The following is a 23011-nucleotide window of genomic DNA, read 5'->3' on the forward strand; positions in this document are numbered from 1 at the left end:
CTTTTTTCCTTTATTTGATAGTATAGGACAGGGGATAGAGTCGGAAACAGGGGAGAGAGCGGGGAGAGACATGCAGGAAATAGTGCCACGGGCCGGATTTGAACCCGGGTCGCCTGCGTATATGGCATGCGCCTTAACCACTCGACTACCGGCGCGCCGGTCATAGTTTTAATTAATGAAATTAGTACTGGGCTGAACTGACCCACAGTTATATTAATAATAGGGTAACACCTTATTTTAGTGTGCCCTAATTACCTAGTAATTCCATAGTAATAAGTGTAATTATCTTGTAATTTCTCAACAATAAGGTGGTAATTACTCAGTAATAAGTTGGCATGTTACAAGTAATAACTTGATAATATTAAGGAAGTATTTACCTGGTAATAATGTATTACCATCAAGTAATTCCTTTTGATATTGTGGGATTTCTCTGGTAAATAGGTGGTATTTTACCCCACCCCTAACCCTCACCCTCTAACCCTGCTCCCTCGTGATACTGTGGTAACTCTCTAGTAATAAGCTGGTATTTTATTAAGTAATTTCTAATAAATAAGAGGATAATTTACTTTATACATTTCTTGATAATCCCCAAGTAGTTTCTTTAGTTTGGCCCACCTATTTGAAGTGAGTCCTTCCTGAATAATCTCAGTAACTTTTAGGGTTAAGGTTAGGGTAAGGGGTTCAGTTAGAGTAAAATACCAGCATATTTCTGAGTTATTACTTGGTAAAGTACCAACTTATTACTTGGTGAAAACCACTTTATTCTGGAGGAATTATTAGATAATTACCACATCTTACTGTGAAATTAGTAAGTAATTAGAGCCCACTCAAATGAAGACCATTTGCTGACTCTCAAATTTTTCTTTCATTTTTGGTCAGAAACATTACTGTATAACTGAAAATGACTTTATATCTCTCAGAGACAAGTGATCATATGCTCAGAATATTTCGGTGCTGTTTCTGATTCACTTTCTTATCAAAGCAAACATGTCACATTCAGTTTTATCCCAAAACGGGCCTCTAAAGAGTTTAACAGCCACTTGTATGCAACAATTAATGCACCATGATTGTTGCTCTTGCCACTCCAGTCCTTTATTATCTTTTGACAAGGAAATGTGGACCAGCTGAGCTGTTTCTTCAGGGTAGCAGTGGAAACAATGTGTGAGTGTGGGTGGCTGGAGGGAAAAAGTCCTGTACGATCTAAGTGTACAGAAATACAAGAATAGAGAATCACTATAACAACCGGCATTCTGGTTTACAGCTGTGTGCTATTATCACAGTTTTCTGGGTATCCTGTCCCACATATACGGGGTAGTACTAAAGAGGTTTCACCTAAATCACCTGTCACAGATTTAACACTATCGAATAAAGAACCACAGTCTCTCTCAGTTGTGGTTTGTAATGTTCTCCCTGTCCTCTGCAGTAGTCAGAGTCGGACAGGTCCGTCTGTCAGGGCTCCTGCAGCGCCGCGCTCCCGTTCAGTTGCACTGTTATATAATCATGGCAGGTTACATCAAGGCCAAGGTTGTTAGCAAGACGAGCAGGTTTGCCTGCCTGATGCGATGTCTCAGATTTGAACATGAGCTAGTAGAGAGATATTCTACTCTAAAGCAACATCAAAAGAAAAGGCTAAGAAAATACTAATGGAAATTGCATTTCAGATATCAAGATGGATGTGTTCTTTAAATACAAACTTTGATTTGTCTGTATGTAAAGCCAAAAAATATTCTAGATGGATTCATGAAATTGGGTTTTTCTTTTTTAGTGTCTGCCTGTAATAGAAAGTGAGACAAAATTGACAACCTAGGGGAGGAGCTCAAAATGTAGGCAAGATCAAAGTCTGATGTTTTATTAAAAGTCTTTTTGACTTTAGGGAATTTTTTCCAATTTTCTGTGAAATATTACATATCTGCCTCTGATTTTTAAGCCTCTGGGTCAGCAGTAGTTGAGGCTGGAGGTATTTTGTTTTCAGGTTGTCCGTCCAAGCTATTCCTTGGAACGCAATATCTCAGGAATGCTTTGAGGGATTTTCTTCAGACTTCACACAAATGTCCACTTTGACTCAAGGATGAACTGGCTGGATTTTGGAGGTCAAAAGTAAAAGGTCAAGGTCACTGAGCCCTGTGATGTTTTGTTAGTGAACACATTATGGCTTCAAGGGATTTTGTTCAAACTTTACCCAAATGTCCACTCTCACTCAAGGATAAACAGATTAGAAGTTGAAGGGCAATGGTAAATATTTCAAGGTTCTTTTCATCCTTTACTTGTGAACATGATACTTCAAGGTTACTTTTTTTTTTTAAAGATTTATTTTTGGCCTTTTTGCCTTTATTTGATAGGACAGTGGATAGAGTTGGAAACAGGGGAGAGAGCGGGGAGAGACATGCAGGAAATAGTGCCACGGGCTGGATTCGAACCCAGGTCACATGCGTATATGGCATGCGTCTTAACCACTAGACTACCGGCGCGCCCTTCAAGGTTACTTTTGAATATGATACCTGTACACCTTGAGGAATCAACTTCAAACTTTGAACAAACATCCACTCTTACTCAAGGATAAACTACCTTGGTTTTGGAAGTAATAGGTCAAAGTTTTTCGGCCTCTAAGGTTTCAACAAATCACAGCACCACAGCAACCCCCCGACCTCATGACCCAACATTGTACTTTCATTGCCCAGCATTTGTAAACCTTGCTGAGACATATAACCGCCAGGTGGTAATTTGAGTTCTAGTTTAAAAATAGAAAAATAAGTCTTATATTGTTATTACTAGAGCCCAACCAATTGATTGGTGGGCCGAATAATCGGGCCGATTATAGCGTTTCACAGATCAATCAACATCAGCCAATATGTAGCTGATATTTTAACTTTTTTGCTACACGGGGATTGTCTCTGCTCCTGTCACTCTGTGTGTCCTGAACTCAGCCTGAGTGCCCCCTCAGATGCAGAGTTCAGCAGCAGCTCTCCCCCACTCAGTGTTGCCAACTTAGCGACTTTGTCGCTATATTTAGCAAGTTTTCAGACCCCTCTAGCGACTCTGATTCAAAAAAAAGCAACTAGCGACAAAACTAGTGACTTTTTCTGGCGTTACTGGAGAGTTTTGGAGACTGACGTGAAAGCACATATCGTTGTTGCTTTTCTCAGTGAGCAGCGGGTGCTGCCGTGGGACCCTCCCTGTCCTGAAGCACTCATAGGCAGCCCCGTCCTCGCGCAGCTTGACTGCAGCAGAGTAGAGGACTAACGCCCGTTTCAGTCTGGGATCGTGTTTTGCTGCTTGCGTGTGCTGCGCGTGTCTGCTCCGGTTCCTGCCAGTGCGGCTTTCACACAGGCCTTGAGTTTTCTGCGTGTCTGCCGCATCTCCCTGCTCTCAAAGCCCTGTCCTCAAAGCGACTTGATTCAGTGTATAGAGGAAGTGTGTCGGGAACTATTCAAAATAAAAGCATTTTGTACAAGTGGATGGAGTTTCTCTAGAGAAATGCTAAACCGGGCTTTTACTATGAAAAGCACAAACCAGAAAAGCATTCATATGGTGTTTATCTTTCCTGTGACATATTCTACCAGTGTGGAGACAGAAAGTTTCACTAATAGTAGATCTTTAGAGAACAACTTTATAAAACAGGCACATTTAAGCTTGTGGCCTTCCTCAGGGTTATCAGAAAACACATAGTAAACATTTTCTATGTGCATATTTGCCACAACGATGAAAATATGGCTCTCCATTTATCATTTTCCTGTCTTCTATGGTCCACAGCCACAGTATAAGACTATTAAACAGCGTTTTAACGTCGTCTAAGTTGCATCTTTGTGAAATAAACAAAGATAAATGCAACTGTTAATTCACATGTCCACATTTGTGTTCATGTACAGTATATATCCTATTTATATCAATGTTCTTATTTCATATATAGGCCAAAATATCGGTTATCGGCCAATATATCGGATATCGGTCGATATATTGGATATCCGCTTTTTTTAGCCCCCAATATCGGTATCAGCATTGGCCCCAAAAATCCCATGTTGGTTGGGCTCTAGTTATTACTACTAAAATCTTTCCTTCAAGCTTTGGGAACTGAAACAGCCATGATTCTGGTCACTGTTGATAGATAAATCCCATCTTTAACTCTCAAATAGCAATAAAAAGTGTGGTTCTAGTGCTGATGCTCAAAGCAGGGAGGTTCCTGGTTCGACACCCATCCAGGGCCTTTCTGTGCAGAATTTGCATGCATAGGTTCTCTCCAACTTCCTCCCACAGACCAAAAACATGCTTGTTAGGTGAACTGGTGACACTAAATTGGCTGTAGGTGCGAGTGTGACTCATTTGTCTCTTTATGTCAGCCCTGTGATTGACTGCCGACTAGTCCAGGGTGTACCCCGCCTCTCGCCCAATGAGAAAGGCTCCAGCCCCCTCGAGACCCCAAACGGGATAAGTGGTGAAGAAAATGAATGGACAGTGTGGTTCTACCTGACAGATGAATCCAGTGGAGGTGCACTGTCGAACCCAGAGGCTGAACTTCCTCTTCTTCCTCTTCCTCAGCTCTCTCTCTGTACAGGTGGTGATGAAGACCGGATCCTCATCTATCAACGGCTCATGAAGAACCTGGAAACACAGAGGCACAGTCTGTGTTACTGTACATGTGAGTTTGTCTTTTTTATGTAACCATGTCACAAGTACAAGAAGACGTGTTACTGGAAAAGTAGTTGGCCTCAACAATGGAGAAAGCTGCGTTTTTCTGTGAGAGACACAAGTGAGGCTGTGAATGATGTAACATAACAATGTTAGAAAGAGAAAGAAGCCAATAAAGATCTGTACAAGTCTTCAGTGTGTCTGGAAGTAAAAAAAACACTGCTCTCAGCAGGAATACAATCTCAAATGTGCAGCTTTGTCTTTAAAGAGGGAAAAAAGCCCTCTGTTTTGTTAGTTTCATCTCTATTGTTTCAGTTTGTGCTTTGTCTTTCATTCTGGCTTTAATTTCCCTCGTAAAGACTAACTAAATCTTTTTCCATACCAAAAATAAACAAAGTCAATAAAGAGCCTTCCATTTTCTGATACTCTATTCTGAAGCTACACCAGTTAGAATAGTGAAAAATGGGGCGCAGGTGGCCTAGTGGTTTAAGGTGTGCCCCTTGTATGCGGACGGCACAGGTTCAAATCCGGCCTGAGGCCCTTTACCGCATGTCTCTCCCTAACTCTCATCCCTGTTTCCAACTCTATCCACTGTCCTCCTCAAAAAAAGGCACAAAAATGCCCAAAATAAATCTTAAAAAAAGAATTGTGAAAAATAGATCAAAAAGAAATACATGAAAACACAGACACAGCTAGACTGAAACTTTGACCTAAAAGAAAGAAAATTGTTTATTCCTTAAGATGTCTATGCATCAGAGGGAATTTGCCCAATGCACTGAAGCTATTTGTCCAGGTGGAGAAAGGATCTGTGACAAAAAGGTTACACAAACATCAGTGCTTCTGCCATTTACTTAACATGTTGATGACTGATCAAAATTTAGGCACCAACAAAAAAATTAGAGATGGCAAAAATCAGGGCCAATACTGAAGTGTTTTCAAGATTTCTCTCACATTTGAGCACAAAAACAGATCACAGTGTCATTCAGGAACACTATCATCCTACATTTAACCATCTTATTGCAAATTGGATACAGTTTTACTTGGCAGAGATGGCTCTGATATAAAGATGCTCCCTGGGTTAGTCAAGCAGCATGCTTTGAGACGAGAGCAGGGCTAGAAACTCCCATATGGATAGATACATTTATGAATGAATTAGTTTAAAAGCAAATTATGCAAAGTAGAATGAATCTGAATGAGTGTGCAACAAGCTTTATGCTATAAAGGAGGTAGCTGGGGTGGTGGAGGTTAAGCTTCGCCAGCAGCAGCAGCATGGTAGATTTGCATTAATGCAAGCTGGGACTAGTGACAAGTATGTTATATTTAGATACACAGCTGTGTTGAGAGAAAGAGCTGTGATTGGATGTGGGAGCTGGGAGGCAATAATTAGGATCAGCTGGCCATCAGCTGACCACAGCTGGGCATATAACTTCCTTGTCCTCTGTTCTACACATAAAAAAACTTCTTTAAATCAGTAGCTGTTGTACTGAATGCCATAATTAGATTGACAGGATAAAGTTAACATTTGTCACCGATGTTCCTGCATGCCACTGTAGCTATACACCAAAAGGCTGATGTTTGTCAACAGAGCCAATATTCAGCAAGTTTCAGGGAGTTGATGGGGAGCTTAGACCTTCTTTTTTGCCTTTTTAGTTTATTTTGTTTTTTTATTTACTCAGTAACTGGTACTTTTTTGGCAAAGTACATTGTTCCCCAGAGTGAAAAGTAAACTCAGTGATTTTAAAAGCTACTTAAAAAATACAAATACAGTAAAAGCTTTTCAAAGGAAGTAACATGAGTGAATGTTATTAATTACTTACAACCCATTGTTACACCTATAAACATAATAACTGCCAACAAACATAAAAAAACACAAACGTAAACAAATCTGTAGTTTTTAATGTAACAATCCCACAAATGCAATAAATGTCCCATTAACACATAAGTTCCAGAATAAATCGCTAGATTAATTGATAACAAAATGATCAATAGGGACAGCTATAACGATTTATAGTGTATTACAATGGTGTGATTATTTCATTAAAAGCTGCAGATTTGTATTACGTTTGTGGGCAGTTATTATTTTGGCAGGTGGTACAGCCCTGCCATGCTCAAGCTGCAAAGGAGGAAAAGGCTGTTTCCCCACTGATCTGTAAAAACTAAAGTTAAGATGGGTACAGCAACAGGATGGCAATTCTGCCAGTATGACTTTATAAATAAAAATACACTAATGCTTTTGTTTGTAATGACATCCAACCTACCGAATCATGAAGAATGCTGTGATTTGACAGATTTTGCATTAATGACGGTTGGTTAGATTTTCTTTAGCCCCTTAATGAGTGTTTGATTGCTCTTTGGTGTTTTTGATGTGTACTGAATTAATGTCTCAATGATTTGATTTTTGTATATTATTCATGACTGAAGAAGATCTGATAACCTGCTTCCCCTTGTTTAAAGCACATTGAGCTCACTTTTTAATGAAGTGTGCTCTACAGACAAAATGCTGTCACTAGTAATGTTAAGCCAAAATCTAAAAATTGGCTTGTCCAACTTGCCAAATGAGAAACAATGTTTTCTATTGTTTTTCTATGATAGGAAACTGAAAGTCCTAACAGTTTTTTTGGCTGTTGTAGACTGAAAGTCTGACTGGCTGTAGTCCCTGCAGCCGCCTCCTTTAACAGATGGTACAGACATCCAAATTTTCCTCATGCAATAATTACAAAAATGTCCATGTATTTCAAAAGTAGGGTAAATCATGCCATCTTCCTCTTGTACATTTTTCCACCACCACGTCTGCTCTCTTTCTCTAAATAGATGATGGGTCAGATCAGATACAGAGGATTAGTGTCCCGGTGGGGATTAAAGACTGTATTACAACAGGCAGACATCCACAAATCCAAACACAAACAAACAGAAGCCTCACCATAAAACACACATAAAACCAAATATTTTCAAACCCCTCCTTTTGGACAATGAAACCAATGCCCCACACCTACAACCAGGCCAAACTCTCACTGAGATGCTCTCAGCCACACAACTTATTTGCATGTCAAATTTGCTTTCCCATCCTCTGGAGTCTTCCCCTCCTCCTCCATCATGATTTGACTAAAGCAACCAACAACTCTTCTGCTCTATACCGGAGAGCAACAAGTCATTTCCAAGCCAAATGTTGAGTTATGGATTAAACAAGTGGAAAATTAATGAGGCGATTTAGCCTTTAGATGGATGACATCACCCAAACCATAATAGCCTTTTAAGAGATATTTCATCCTGTAGATGCCTCATTAGCACAGCGGTACACTGCTTTATCCTATCAGCCCAGGACAAGGTGGTTACATTTGTACTTGGGTGCTTCGAGTAAATCATTTGCATGGCTTCACTTATCCTGTAACCAACAAAGAGATGAAGAAAATCCATCAGAGCACTCACATGCTGTCTTGCGGTGTTTGCTCGATGATGGCTGGGACAAATGCTCCCAAAGATTTTACACTTGCAAATCAATACAAAGCAGTGTCAACAGATTATTGTCGGTGACTGCAAAACTGCCAGACAGACACAGACAATGTGAAGCACAGCTTTCAGAGGGTGCTAACAAACATGCTAACATCTAACTGTGATAATGGTCTGAATAATGCTAAGTGACATATAAATCTATGTCACACAGGTTCACATGTGAAAAATATCCTGGATTTGAAAGAACTACAGATGCCCTGATTATATTGATCACCGATCACCTTTGAATGAGATCGGCTGATCGGCAATACTGATACGGATCATATCTTGTGTTTTGATATTGCAGGTAACACATCTCAGAACATTAAATCTGTGGCATTACACAACCGATGCAAATAATTTATACTGCTACTTCTGATATTCGATCATATATTTAAAAAAAAAAATAGTGATCAGTTACAGATCAATTGGGGAATCCCTAGAAAGAGCACAATGATTATTCTGTTCCCCTCCCTTCAGGCCCACTACTAAGATTTATGGTCCAGAGAAAGGATACTGCACTAGCCCCTCCACCGAGCCTCAGCCAAACGTCTGATAAGCAAGGTGCGTAAGATTTGGTTCATCAGAACTTGCAGGTTAAGCCCTGCATGCTGTCTCTGCTAAGGAATGTATCTGTGAAAAATTTTGACAGTGTGCTGGTGTTTGCCTGCATTTTATGGTAATCAAGAACAACAAATAAATCTATATTAAGCAAGGGTGTCCGAACATAACCTTGCAAAGCAGATGGATACGCCCGTTTCTGTGTTTCTTGCTGGCGAATCCATCTTGCAAAGCTCTCATCTGAACCGTTTGGGCCTAGTGAGAAACTGTCATGTTATTTCTGTAAACAAACATTTTGACAAGAAGAATTTATTGATGTGTTGTTTTTGATGACTTAATTGAGATGACAACGATGTAACAATGTCTGTATTTATGATAGCCTGATGGATTACAGCAGTGGGAGTGGCACTCATATGCTCCTCTATCTGTTCAAACTCAGTATTTAATTTCCCCTACATGCCAAAACCAAAGATTTCTTCACTAATATTAACCTAATTATTACTGAGTTTTTGAGTGTAGGTACTGAAAAGGTCAACTTTTGCTTTTTGAATTTTTAATGGTATTTTTCTCTGTTTTCTGACATTTCACAGACTGCACAAATTAATTGTGAATACAAACAATGCATTTATTGATTATTAAAGGAGTCATTATTTGCAGCCCTATACAGTGCATTAAACTCTGTAATTTCCTCTACATTTCACAGCAAATGGATAGATAACTTTTCCATCATCAGTGGAGCAACAGATTCAGTATGTGCCACTCTCACTATCTGGGCCCGCTCTCTGCCCCCGGCACAGAAAACTAACAGATAAGACAAACTGGCCTAGATACACACAAACCCTGTCACTGCTAATAACACACACACATAAGCTGTCTGAAGGCCGGCATGCCCTCAGTGTTTCAGTTTAGTCATTTCTAGATTAAAGTTGTGACGTGAAACAGTTCAACAATCCTTTATTTCTACACAATCAAATTCATGCAACAAATTGTAGATATAGCCTAAAAAGATGTGTAGTGAAGTGGTTAAGAGCTTCTTTTCCCAGATGCATCACAGCACTGACATCATCTTTCACACTGAGGATGATGTTAAAGCAGTAAAACTGAAGAAGGCAATTTAATCAACTATTTCCCAGAAAGCCATTAATTTTTAAGAGCTCAACATCGGCTGCAGGGGTGTTTCCAGATCCCCCTGGAATATGATTAGCCATCCCTGGAGCTCTCCTCCTAACCATACTGTTAATATGCACACTTTGTCTGTTATTCTTCTGAATAAGAAACTCACTAAAATAACAGGAAAGCTGTGGGATTCAGTGCCTAACTAGACAGTTCTAGGTGAAAGGTTATTACTGTGCAGCTTTTGCGTCAACTGTTTTGTGCATCAGTGGATGATTAAAATTAAACTTAGAAAAGGCTGCGCAATCAGCGGCAAATGACACACCATTATTTCTTTTTCTATTGTGAATTGCCTGAACACTGTTGTTAATCACACATAGTTCATGCTTGATTTTCATCAGGATGAAGAAAACAAAGATGAGTGAGTTACGCTGTCTCTGCGCTCAAGAAAAACTGATTTTTTTTCCAGTTTTCTTTTTTTATCCTCACATCTAAATGACACAGTAATCAAGTCAGACAAGAATGATGTGAAAGTTCTAATTAGATTGAACCGTTTAACTTCAAAATGTCTGTGTTTTTGAATGCTTTAGAAAGTTTCATGGCTGCTGTTCATCTGGAGAGGAAAGAAAAGTAGGAGTTGAATAAACTCCAGCCCACCCAAAATAGAGTAGCAAGGCTGGCGCTCCACTGCCCCAGTTGCATTAATGTCGATCTAATGCATACAGTGCATCCGGAAACACCAAGTTAGAACTCTTGAGGGGAGGTCTGTTCAAAAAATGAGTGCTGTACAAGAAATACTTGCTGTGTAGAGGCTTTGCAGGAGCGTTGCAGGTGCTTTTAGTTGCCCCCTTTCTTCAACAGTGAATTCCTTTACATTTCAGTACAAAAGATGGGTGGGAACACCATGGAAATAGCATTTAAATGAATGCAAACAGTAAACGCATTTTTAACCTGATAGCCAATACAACAGTGATTCAAGGAAAAAGAAAAGGGAAAGGAAAAATGGTATTTGAACATCTCTACTCTTTGGGCAGGGTTGGAATAGCTTTTCTCACATACAAAAGTTTGGGAAGCCCTGCTCTACAGAGACACAAGCCCAGGGAACAGTGCACATACCTGTGTCTGTGAAGGTCTGAAGGTGCAGCCAAATGACTGCTGCAGCGAGTCCAGGAATGGCTGGATCTTGTACAGGCCCTGGTTGCTCCCCTGAGACGGCCGGAAAGCCACAATATGGAAGTACTTGAGGATCTTCTCAAAACGAGCCTGGCTCATCTTCAAGGCGATGCTTCGGTTGCTGAAGAAGCCAGAGCTCCAGATGCTAAGTACCGACTCACAGTGGTGCACACTGGTGGATGTGACGAAGCCCAGGAAGGCCTTGATCTCCTGGGCCGTGACGGGACGCCAGCCTTCATCTGAGCCGAAGCGCTCCTGGAACTTCTTGGCATACATGTTTGTCTGGGTAACCATGTTCTGGATGCAGTTGTCTGGGACGAAGAGCTGGAAGAAGTCCAAGGCAGTGGCGGTGGCTGACATCTTTTGAGCGGGGCCTGGATGAGGATGTGGGGAAAAGTGTGAAAATCGTGAGCAGACTGACAGATAGAGAGTCCCATATGGACTAACATGAGTTATTCCCAGTTCTTAAACTCTGGCAACTGGCCTATAGTTTGATTGACTTTGCTGAGAAAAAAAGCCTCTCTTCTGACATTGTAAGAGGCGATAAAATTAGATTTCTTGAGCTGTCACTGTCAAGTCTGTGTGAGATGAATAACAAACTATTTGTTGCTTATATAAACCACATTGCCATCTTGTAGTACAGAGAAAACTAACAGAGAGGACAACCGTTAATGCAGGAATTTAAAATTGTTTTGAAGTGTCAGAACAACATAACACATGAATCCCTGTTCCTTTTCATGCTGCAGCCAGAGCAGCTTTCGTATGAATGTCACCAGCCCAGGGCAGCGGTTAGATTGTTTACTTAACATGACAGCTGCCACACTGTGAACCTTGTCATAGTGAAGTGTTTTTGATGCTTATGAAAGGTTCCTGTAGTGGCTCTTTTGTCTTATGGCAGACAGTGAGTCAAAATCATGCTCTGATGGGAGTCAGTACAGCAGGGACACATGAATTAAGGGGGTCTGATGTTGTACTGTCAGTAGAAAGGACATGGCGTTTTACAACAGCATTTACACAAGCACATGTCCCGCAAAACCTGATTACAAAACGTTAAATGAAGCGGAGTAAACAGTCTGTTTACAGGAAAAAATGTTTTTCCTCCATGAAATCATGCTAAAACAGCAAGCACAGCTCATGCAGCCCAGGTAGCTCTGTTTGCTGTGTAAGCTATGTAAATACCATAGCTTTTGCAGCTTAACTCAAGCTAACAAAGCTTATGTTAAGCTCACAAAAAGGTGTACGTAGCTACGTCAGCTTTGGCTACGTTTGCTAAAGCCCATATTGCTAAAGCTAACTTAGCTACACTGACTTATGTAGGAACATTAATTGTGTAGCTAGAATAGCTTTGTAAGCTTTAAAGCTAACACAGCTAAGGCAAGCCACCATTTTTAAACTCCTACAATAGATCTATACATAGTTTCATCCCTGATTACACCTCTATATCTTTCTGTGTTATTTCTGAAATGTGTCTTAGTCTGTAATGTTTGCAATGTGGTTATGTCATGAATGAAACTGCCATACTTGGTTGATGAATAAAGCTGAGATTAAAAAAAATAAAATTAAAAAATAACCTAAAAGGTTGCACTGGCAAACGACGGCACTTCCGTTCTGAAATAGATGTTGTCTCAGATGAGCAGTCAGTGAGAGTCCGTCAGAGAAGTTGGGTCTGCAGCCAGACTGTTTTGGAATTGCGGTCAGATTGATTTTATTGGGATGAGATGCTAAGTTGCACTATTATCATACTGACTCATACTACATATTACTACTAACTTCTTTCAGATTCACTTGAAACATTCCATCTACTGACTTCTTATATCCACACACATCTTCTTCTTCCCCCATCTTTGTACACCCAGTACCGTGTCTTACCCCTCTCTCCTTCTTTTATGTGCCAACATAAAAAAGTCACATTCATGATCCTATTGTGCCATATCCCATGTATTTATGTTAAGACCTAACAGCACACTGATGCAGTGCGCCAAGTACCCAGAGGCTTTAAAATAAAGGAACCTTAGCAGGCCTTAGAGCCTGGACTGTCTGTAATGCACTTTAGACCAGTGGTTCTCAATTGGTGGGTCAGGACTCAGGACCCAAAAGTGGGTTGCAAAGCCCTTTCAGTAGGTCGCGGATGCGTGTCTGGGAAAAAAAAAACGTGCCAGATTGTCTATGAGACTCTATAAACATGCATGTTTTGCAATGTTTCATTGCTTTGTTACACCTGTTTTACTGTCCTAGACCCAAGCTCTACTATTTTTTATCAAAAACATCTGATTGACCAAAAAGATCTCCAAAATTTGGGTCACATTCCTCCTTAAAGAGTTGATGGTGGGTCCCGTTACCAAACCAGTGGAGAACCACTGCTTTAGATGATTAATTAAAGTAAAGTTTTCAAATGTTTTTGTGTCCCTTACCTAAAATGTACCAAACTGTGACTTCAAAACTGAGAAATTTTCTAAATTATTATGTACTTACATCTCTAGTACTCTCTACAACTCTATAATAGTAATCATAAGTAACTTATTATTTAACTCAGTCAATATGCTGTGGCTTACAGTGCATTTTCTATTTTATATATCATACATTCCTGTGTTGGCAATGGGAGTTTATATCTTTCATACATCAGAGTATGATTAAAGTGCCTGTCTGAGGGCCCTCTTTCTATCCTATGAACCTTTTTTATTCTTTCATGTACTGACATTTACTTGTGACTGACATTTACCTCCTATTTAAAAGCTCTCTGTGCTTTAAGGTGTGCCGTTCAAGTCAAACTGTCAGTTCACAATGCAGCGACTGTGATTGCTGTGTTAGCGTAGGTTAATAAGAGATTTACTCAAAGGTTTTGGGATCTGTGAGAGAGTATTTAGACACTGAAGTCAGATGACTTTTGGCTAAATTAAACAGCACCATCTCATTATCTCTGAACAGTACAGAACAAGGCTGCCTCTCTCCCTTTAGCCTTTTCCTAACCCTTCAGATGCCTTCAAGCAAAATAATGGAGGACTTTCACTTTTCTCTTTAAAAGTTACATGAAAGATACATTGTATTAGACTTGAACCGTCATTGCTAAAGCCTTATGTGGAGGACAAGATGAGGAAACACATAGAAGAGTACAAGGATGCCCATAAAGCCCGTGTTTGCAGCAAAGCTGCTATTAGTAGTTGGTGCAAGGCTGTCTGCTCATTTGCATACCACTGGACTAAATCTAAATCAAGCATGACATCCTTAAGAGTGAACCACTATTCGATTAAAACAGAGATTCAGATGGAAACTCCAGCGAGGATAAATGACTCACCTCCAGCACATTTTGAAATTAAGCCAAAAATATCTCAGAAATAGACCACATCATTTTTATTGGAATTAGAACTGGTTTAGTGCCATAGATTATTCTTCGCTTAAGTTCATCACAGTTCATCTTGAGTCAAGCCAACATCCCTTTGATAAAACTGGCTTAACATTTGCAAAATTATTTTTGGCTTTTCTTTTTTTCACAGGGGTAGCTTGATGTCACTCACTGAAAAACAGCACTTATGATGCATCCAGACAGAACAGAATTATAATGTACTATGAATAGACAGAAGAATAATCCCTCTTCACATTTATAGTAGTTGTATTGTCAGAGTACGAACATCTGCCAGATGGAGCCTTTATAGCCATGGATTTAACAATGAGAGATTACATTGTTACCAATCAGATCCATTTGAAGAGAAAAAGGCAGTAGCTGTGGGCGAGGTTTAGTAATACTGCAAGACTGTAAACAATAGTGGCTGGTGAAGAGACTAAACGATTGCCTGTCAAGCTACTGTTGTCCTAAAGTCTATCTGGCAAGTCAGGTTAGAAAGAAACAAGGCTGGCAATGGATGGCAAGGACATCACTCAAAATCTTAATGGCTACCCTCATCCAAAAATCATCTATTATAGTCCTGAATAATTAGATTAAAACAATGTTGCTACTCTGTAGTGTTTCTTTAGTATTTTTGCAGAAGTATATGGATTTAGGGGTGCACCGATTGCAATTTTCTGGCCGATCACCGATCACCGACCTTTAAAAAGCCTGACCTGCCGATTCCAATTTTGGCCGATAACGATTTTTTTATAACTGACAGCATACACCTTCAATGTTCCAATCTTATTTTATTGAATAACATTGAACAATACCCATAAAACAATACAAACTTGTTGTTTTAACTGCACATGAGGTTGTTCTCTCAAATATAAATAAAAAATTTAAAGCATTGCTGTCCAAACTACTAAATTATATAATTTCCTTTAGTCTTTCATTTTTCACATTTTAGTAGGTAGAGGCATATGAAACCGATCTTATCCACCGATCTTATTTACAAGGATTGGCCAATCGCCGATCTCCTAAAATTAAGGAAATCGACGCCGATACCAATTTTGACCGATCGATCAGTGCACCCCTATATGGATTCTACTGTTCAGTATCTAATGGCCCACAAAATAGGCAAGACAGCAAATTCCGTTATTGGTGTAACCCACCCAATAGACTGTTTCATAAATCCAATGCATGGATATATAAGACATTCATCTGGGAAACCTCCCACAAAGGAAGGGCAGGACTTTTCAAAAGAATTTGCTGAGGGTGATTGGTTCTGACACATTCATGACGAGCAAATCGGAGCTACAAGACAAAATGAGGTAGTAGACATTTGCAGCTCCAGCGCTAACCGCTATACACGCTAGCCATAGTGTAGGAACAACAGAGCTTGTTGGTGGCTAAAATTCATACCAAAGCCTGCTGGGAGATGTGTAAACATCTTCTCTGCTAAGAGAAGCTTTCAGTATGGCTCTTTGCTCTTGTTTTAATAGAGCAATGTGGTTGAGGTCTGATTAAACTACTGCTTTTCTACAGCTACCTCCAGGCTAATCACTCTACCAGCAGCTATTGTACCCCCATCTTTCAGTACAACTCAAACCCACTCGTAACAAACGTGAAAACTCATGCTGGCAGAAAAGAAAAAAACATTTTTTCTGCCATGAAAAGCTTCAGTGTGGCTCTTCGCTCTTGTTCAACAAAGAACTATAGTCTAGCTCTGATAAAGCTGCCACTGTGGCTACATCTGAGCTAAATGCTACACCAGCATCCAAACCTCACACCCCCCACCAAGCTCATCTCAACACTAGTGGCAGCCATTGCTATTGGCTCACAGTACAACTTAACCTCACCCATACCTACAGTCTCATTCTCCTAGAATGAAACGGATTGATCGGAACCATTTTCAGTTTAGCACAAACGTGTACATTGGAGTTTTGCAAGCTGGATACAGATGGATGGCAAATCCATCTGCTTTACAAGCTTATTATTAGTCTGCCTGTGTCTGAAAACATATCTGACAGTCATGTTAAAGTCTGCACTTATTGTGATGCCTCAGTTATCTAATTATACCTACCACCTGGTATCTCCGCCCACGGATATAGAAGAAAATTGCGGTACTCATGCCGGTACAGTCCAAGGAAAAAAAAAGGGCCGGGTGAGAAGAAGCTCTTTTGCATTTAAAGAGACACTATGGGCCACAAAGGACTCTTCTGAGTGAGGCTGTTTAGAGCTGGTTTAAACTGGGTCAAAATTTCTTTGCAGCTTAATCCAGCACTGTGTGGACAATTCAATTAGAAAACAGGAGACTGTTAATCAAGGTGGGAAAGGGGTAAGATATGTCACCTATAAAGCAATCTGATATGTGGAGAAAGAAAGTGTTTGTCGTTGATTTGTATGTGTGAGTACACTCCACACTTAAGGTTACTCTTGCAGTCAGGCACCAAAGTCAAAAAGAGTCTGGCTCTGCTATTGATTACATTTTCATTTAATCTAATTCTACCAAAGAGAAATTTTCTTAAAGACTGATGCAGGCTTTGTGGTGCTGAATATGCTGATATTGTACCTTAATTAATTATTTCTAGATGCCACGTCCATCTATGGAGGTAGGTTATTGTACCAAATGTTTTCTTTTCCTGCATTTCTTTGCTCTGGTTTTCCATTTAGATTCTAAATTAATCACATTTGAGAGTCCGGGAAGCTAATTTTTTTTCCTGCAAATGACTGCAAGGAGAAGAGGACAAATGCAGTCAAGACAAACTGTCAGAAAAACACGATCACTGAGATAACCCAACATATGGGCAGTGGCAGTAATCTATCAGATGGGTCCCGCGAAGCGAATGAATAAATAGCTCTTTAATTCCCTTTGACATCACGATAAGGTGGTTATATAATCTGAGATGTAGATCTATGCTTCATAATCCTCATCCTGATCCTACACTCCTGCCTCCATCCTCTCATAATGCAGGGGTTGTCCTAAGGTAAACCACAACTGAACGTGGTTTACATCTCTAGCACCTTGCTAAAACTAGTAGTATTAGTGTTGGTGTAACTGTAAAAACAAAATAAAACATTCCAGTTGGAATGTTTGGGAGTTTGCATGAGGTCGACTCGATGCTTTCTGGCAGAGGCTGATGATTTATGTACGGGCTGCACAGTCTCTGAGGAGTGGGGCTGTCACTTCAACACTGTGTTTATGTCAGCACTGTCACTGCTAAGAAGTCAGACACATAGAGGGACAGAGGAGTGGACAGGGAGATAGACAGGTGCTAGAAAAAAAATCAGCCAGACAGGTTTGCAAAGAGCTAGACAGAGAAATCCAGACCCTGCATGATAAAAATATCGCTGGTTTTATTTCCACTATGGGCTGACTTTGTGAAAACCTCATCAGGCTTAAGCAGCTTCTCATCCCTTGCCATTAAAAGCAGTTGAGAGACATATTTATGTAGATATGCCTGTGCTCAGGATGTTTCAGGCCTTAGGCTGATTAAATCAGAGTTCACCCTTGAAGACTCGAAGTGTGGTTACACTCCCTTGCAGTTCTGAGTCCATCTAGTTGGGCAGCTCTTAATCATCACAACCCTGATGCAGGATGGCGGGACCACACCCACGCTGACTGAGCTTGTGCAAACTGTTGCCAGCTGTATCTTTGGAAACTAGACCAGACTGTACAAAGCAGACAGAGACACACCTGCTGCCTCTCAAGCTTAAGTCAACAAAGCAAATAAAAAATGCAATACAATAGAATGGGACAAAGCAGGATATGGATGGTAGAAAAAGACATCCTGTAATCTTCCTATACCAGACTGCATCCTTATGTTACACCAGCTCAGTTTGGTTCAGATTATTTTGGATAAGCAGAGAAGGCTGAACTTCTTATCTGATCCCTGTCTCACAAAAAGCAGGATTACAGCAGATAGCCAGATAACTGGGTTAGGCTTTGCACATACTGAAAGATCTTTACTGATCAACTGATTTGAAAATGGAGCGACCTCACACATGACAACAAATAATGAGAGATTTAGCACCTTTGTGTTTATAGTGTGGTAGTGTGCAATGAAAGACCAACCATGCCCACTCCAAAAACTCTCAGTAAAATACGACTTTAATGAAAAACAAGCTAAATGTGGCTACCTGCTAGCTACCTGGTGCATTCACTGTGGTAACAAATTTGGTCCTACTCCTTTCCTGGTCGGCTCAATTCTGTTGTATCGTCACCATGGCTGTGATTGTTGTGCTTCCTTATTTGGTTAGCTTGCTTCTTGATTAGCTATCATTGGCCTGGATTGTCTTTTGAGAAGATTGGGGAGGGAAACTCACTCTTCACACACCTCAAACCAAAGGACAATCTGGCTTTGGGGGGCAAGAGTGTCCTGATTATCTTGCAGTATGTTTCCCACTTTAAATGGAGGCCCTCCAAATCCTAAACATGGACAGAGGTAAATGCTAGTCAGGGTGTTTTTTTGGTGTCCTGTGGCCTGTTAAACCAGATCCAAAGTTCAGTATTAAGCTTGGGTGTTAAGTCAACACTAAACCCTATATTGAAACTAATAGATTGTAACTTGGTTGTGCCAGTGTCTTTTTGCACCACAGGTATGCAACTTTCTTCTACACTAATAGAGTGAAGTGCCACACTACTTGATAAAATATTGGTGCTGAAACTGTGTTTTGAGGTTACCTGACTACTCGTCTAAATGCAACATTTGTTACAATGTTATCTCATATCTCAAACAGACACAAAATGTATAAGACATGCCAAAGTATCATGATAAGATTATTTAATAACCTACATTCTTAACTGAGGGCTAATGTAAAAAAACTGAAACAATGAGTTGTGAAATCTTCAACTAATCTACTCGACCAATAAATCACACTCTATAATTGGATAAATAAAACCATGTCAGCATGTCATGTCATGTAGAAACTGATGCAAAAGTGCAATATGGAGTCATATTCATACATCATACATACATCACCAAGTGCAATGCAAAGCGCCAGATGCAGTGGTGTAAAGCACGCCGCCACTGGACTCTAGAGCAGTGGAGACGTGTTCTCTGGAGTGACGAATCGTGTTTCTCCATCTGGCAATCTGATGGACAAGTCTGGGTTTGGCAGTTGCCAGGAGAACGGTACTTGCCTGACTGCATTGTGCCAGGTGTAAAGTTTGGTGGAGGGGGATTATGGTGTGGGGTTGTTTTTCAGGAGCTGGGCTTGGCCCCTTAGTTCCAGTGAAAGGAACTCTGAATGCTTCAGCAAACCAAGAGATTTTGGACAACTCCATGCTCCCAACTTTGTGGGAACAGTTTGGGGATGGCCGCTTCCTGTTCCAACATGACTGTGTACCATTGCACAAAGCAAGGTCCATAAAGACATGGATGAGAGAGTTTGGTGTGGATGAACTTGACTGGCCTGCACAGAGTCCTGACCTCAACCCGATAGAACACCTTTGGGATGAATTAGAGCAGAGACTGAGAGCCAGACCTTCTCATCCAACCTAAGTGTGTGACCTCACAAATGCACTTCTGGAAGAATGGTCAAAAATTCCCATAAGCACAGTCCTAAACCTTGTAGAAAGCCTTCCCAGAAGACTTAAAGCTGTTATAGCTGCAAAGGGTGGACCGACGTCATATTAAACCCTATGGATTAAGAATGGGATGTCACTTAAGTTCATATGCGAGTCAAGGCAGGTGAGCGAATACTTTTGGCATTATAGTGTATATCGTCCTATAACAACTGTGAATATCCACCATTATCGACTGCCAGCATCCTCCTATACTGGCTTGGCTATAAATATCAGCAGTAAATATCTGCCTGTATTGGCTGTGAATTTTAGTCTACATTAGCAGTAAATATAAGCATACATCAGCTATAAATAACATCAGCTGTAAAAGCCTGCATAAGCTGTAAATATCAGCCTATATCAGCCATAGCTATTAGCTTTAATCCGCTGTAAATATCATCCTACATCAGCTGTAAATATCTGCCTAAATTTGCTGTGATATATTAGATATAATTACATATATCATCTGTAAATATCAGCATACATTGGCCGTAAATGTCAGCCTACAGCATATCATCTCTATACATATCGTCCTATATCAGCTGTGAATATCCACCAATATCGGCCGTCAATATCCTCCTATACTGGCTTGGCTGTAAACATTAGCCTATATTCAGCTGTAGATGTCAGCCTGTCATCAGAAAATATCAGCCAACGTATATTTCTTTAATTTCTCCTATCCACAGGGGCCTACGTTGTGCCCAAGAACTACCAAGGAATCCCTAAGAAGCATCCCCAAATAAATTTCAGCCAGACATTAAACATTACCTAAAAATCCTTATTCCAATATGATTTTTTTTAAAAATTGTCAAACTGTATCCTGTTGATCCTGTTGACTAGCACCAATACGTTTCAATGTACACCAGACAGTGAGTAGTGTTTAGGTTAAAACTGTCAGTCTTGGGGGACATGTTGCCTTGTGGTTCAGTTCCAGACAGCAGTACTTCACATTATTATGGTTCAGCAGCTCCATTTAGTGATGTAAACACTTCAGAATCAGCTATCATCTACCAGGTAAAGCCCATAACCAGGTGAATATCTAGCAACCGTTTGGTAGGAGGATAAAGGACTGCCTCAGCTCCACCTCTTTTTTCTAGGTTGACCAAATTAGACAGCATTTATTGCAGCTAATATTGCAGCAGCCATCACTGGGCTCAGACATGCAGCTTTAGATGGGTGACATCACTAGGCCTAGTCTATGTTGTGTACTTTTTATACTGTTTATTCAGCAGTTAAGTATCACCAGGTCAAAACTTCTTGTGCAATTTATCTTTTACAGTAAGAACTGAGAGATGTTGTCTGTGAATGGATTGTTAGCTGCACCTACATATGCAAATGTCTGTCTAGTGATTCATAATATTAAGAATACCTACTCTTAAAATAACAGCCAATAGGTGCCAGAATAGCTTAGTAGCAGATGTGGTCCTCCTTTTTCGCTCTCCAAATGGACTCTTCTCCAGATTTAGAGTCAAAACTAGTTTACTACTTAGACTACAAATGGAAACCAGAGTGCTTCTGACAAGAAGAATCTTATCCATCACCCACAGATTCATTTTTCATGTGCAGCATCTGTTCATAGAAATCAGAGAATCTGCTGCTTTTACACAGAATGCTCCAGCGTGTGTTTCTAGATTTTGTGGGAGCAGATAAGAGCTTGGTTTCTTTCTTTTACAGCCATGTGCTGGTTCTACTCCTTGGGTGCAACATGTTGCAGTAGATAGAGGATGGCATCTCTGCCATCACATTTGCACCACCTGAGATGACAGAGGATGAAAAAACAGAGACTGACAGAAGCTTGCATTCTAAACCTGGACCATGTTCCCTGCTCTCTACTGTACCACTAAGTGATTAAACTGTTCTGCAGTGACAGTACTGACAGTCAGGGCACGCTTAGCAAGCAGAGGGTCAGAAAAAGTGCAGGAATAATTTGTGAGAAGCTGATTTTTCTCTTGAAGACAGAGCCTTGTTCTTGCTGTCACGATTCAGACACAGGCACATATTCATGGAAGGTGTGCAACCTAAATCTGGGTGCATGTGACTGCCTCTGAAGATTTGTAATGAACTTGGCGCAAGAGAGAAAAAAAGCATGTGTTCATTTGTGCACGGATTCTGCATATGGTGGGACGTTCCGTGTCTGTAGAGTCTCCATGCTGGTTCTCTTAAAAGCAGCATGTCTACCTGCTCTGCCCTGCAACGTGAACACACACAGGAAGCTGTGCACTAGAGCACTAAGGTGGGAAGTATCAAAAGCTAAGCGTTTCCATTAACTTAATACAGCATTTAACAATGCACTGTCATGCTTCAGTCACGCTCAGTGAGGATGCATGCTCACATAGGCATACTCACACAAACAGAAAATGCATCCACGCTTTCCAGAGCTGTCCTAATGTGCTGTTTTGCACATGATTACTAGCTGCACTATTTGTCCATTCAGTCACCTCACACCACCCCTATTCTTCCCCGTAGAACAAATGACCTTATTCATGGTGTAGCGTGCATCGTGTCTCACCGTATGTCTCTTTGTACGGCGGCACCGTGACATCCTGCAGAGCCTCCGTCCAGCCCTCCTCCTCCGCCTGACTCCGTGACAGCGAGCCCGGAGGACCGGTTCCGCTGCTCCCGCTGTGCCCGCTCTCCTTGTCGCCTCGTTTCTGGTGTTGGTGGTGGTGGTGTTGGTGATGTTGGTGGTGCTGCTGCTGATCCTCCTCCCCTGCCTCGGCTATGTAGTTATCAGAGTCAGAGTCTCCGGAGGTGCTGTAGAAGGGATTGTCGCTGCTGTCGTCCCCGGACTCACCGAACACGTCGTCGGATATCTGCAGGCTCTCATACCGGGAGCGGGCCGCCTCCAGGAGAGACAGCGCCTTCCGCCCGCACTCCGCCATCTCTCTCTCTCTCTCTCTGTAGTGATGCTGCTCTGCTCCCCTCTTCTGCTCCCTCCTTCTCACCCTTCCACTACTGCTGGTCACGATCGTGCTAAAGTGGGGAGGTGATCGCCTTTAATGTGGCGGGTAAACCCTCCCCCAGCTCAGGTATCTATTCTGATCCTTCTGCCCACCAGGCTCGGATGCAGAGCCCCGGCGCTCAGACGCGTGTGGACCCGGGGAGAGCTGTCCGCTTCAAGGGTACTGAAATATTTCCGCCTCCCTGCTCTGCCTACAGCG

The 23011-nt window shown here is 41.0% G+C and overlaps 1 protein-coding gene across 1 annotated transcript in view; it reads right to left on the minus strand.

Moving 5' to 3' along the window:
* The window catches only part of pgbd5 (piggyBac transposable element derived 5), a 40683-nt gene extending 17672 nt beyond the window's left edge, over positions 1 to 23011 (minus strand). Inside the window, exons 1-3 of the mRNA XM_041788908.1 lie at positions 22360 to 23011; positions 10903 to 11333; positions 4462 to 4596 (exon numbers count right to left, since the gene is read on the minus strand). Of these exons, the coding sequence (XP_041644842.1) occupies positions 4462 to 4596; positions 10903 to 11333; positions 22360 to 22732 (939 nt within the window). The 5' untranslated portion in view covers positions 22733 to 23011. The remainder of the gene's footprint in view (positions 1 to 4461; positions 4597 to 10902; positions 11334 to 22359) is intronic.

The sequence above is a fragment of the Cheilinus undulatus genome, linkage group 6 (assembly GCF_018320785.1).
Source record: "Cheilinus undulatus linkage group 6, ASM1832078v1, whole genome shotgun sequence".
In the NCBI taxonomy this organism is placed as follows: Eukaryota; Metazoa; Chordata; class Actinopteri; order Labriformes; family Labridae; genus Cheilinus; species Cheilinus undulatus.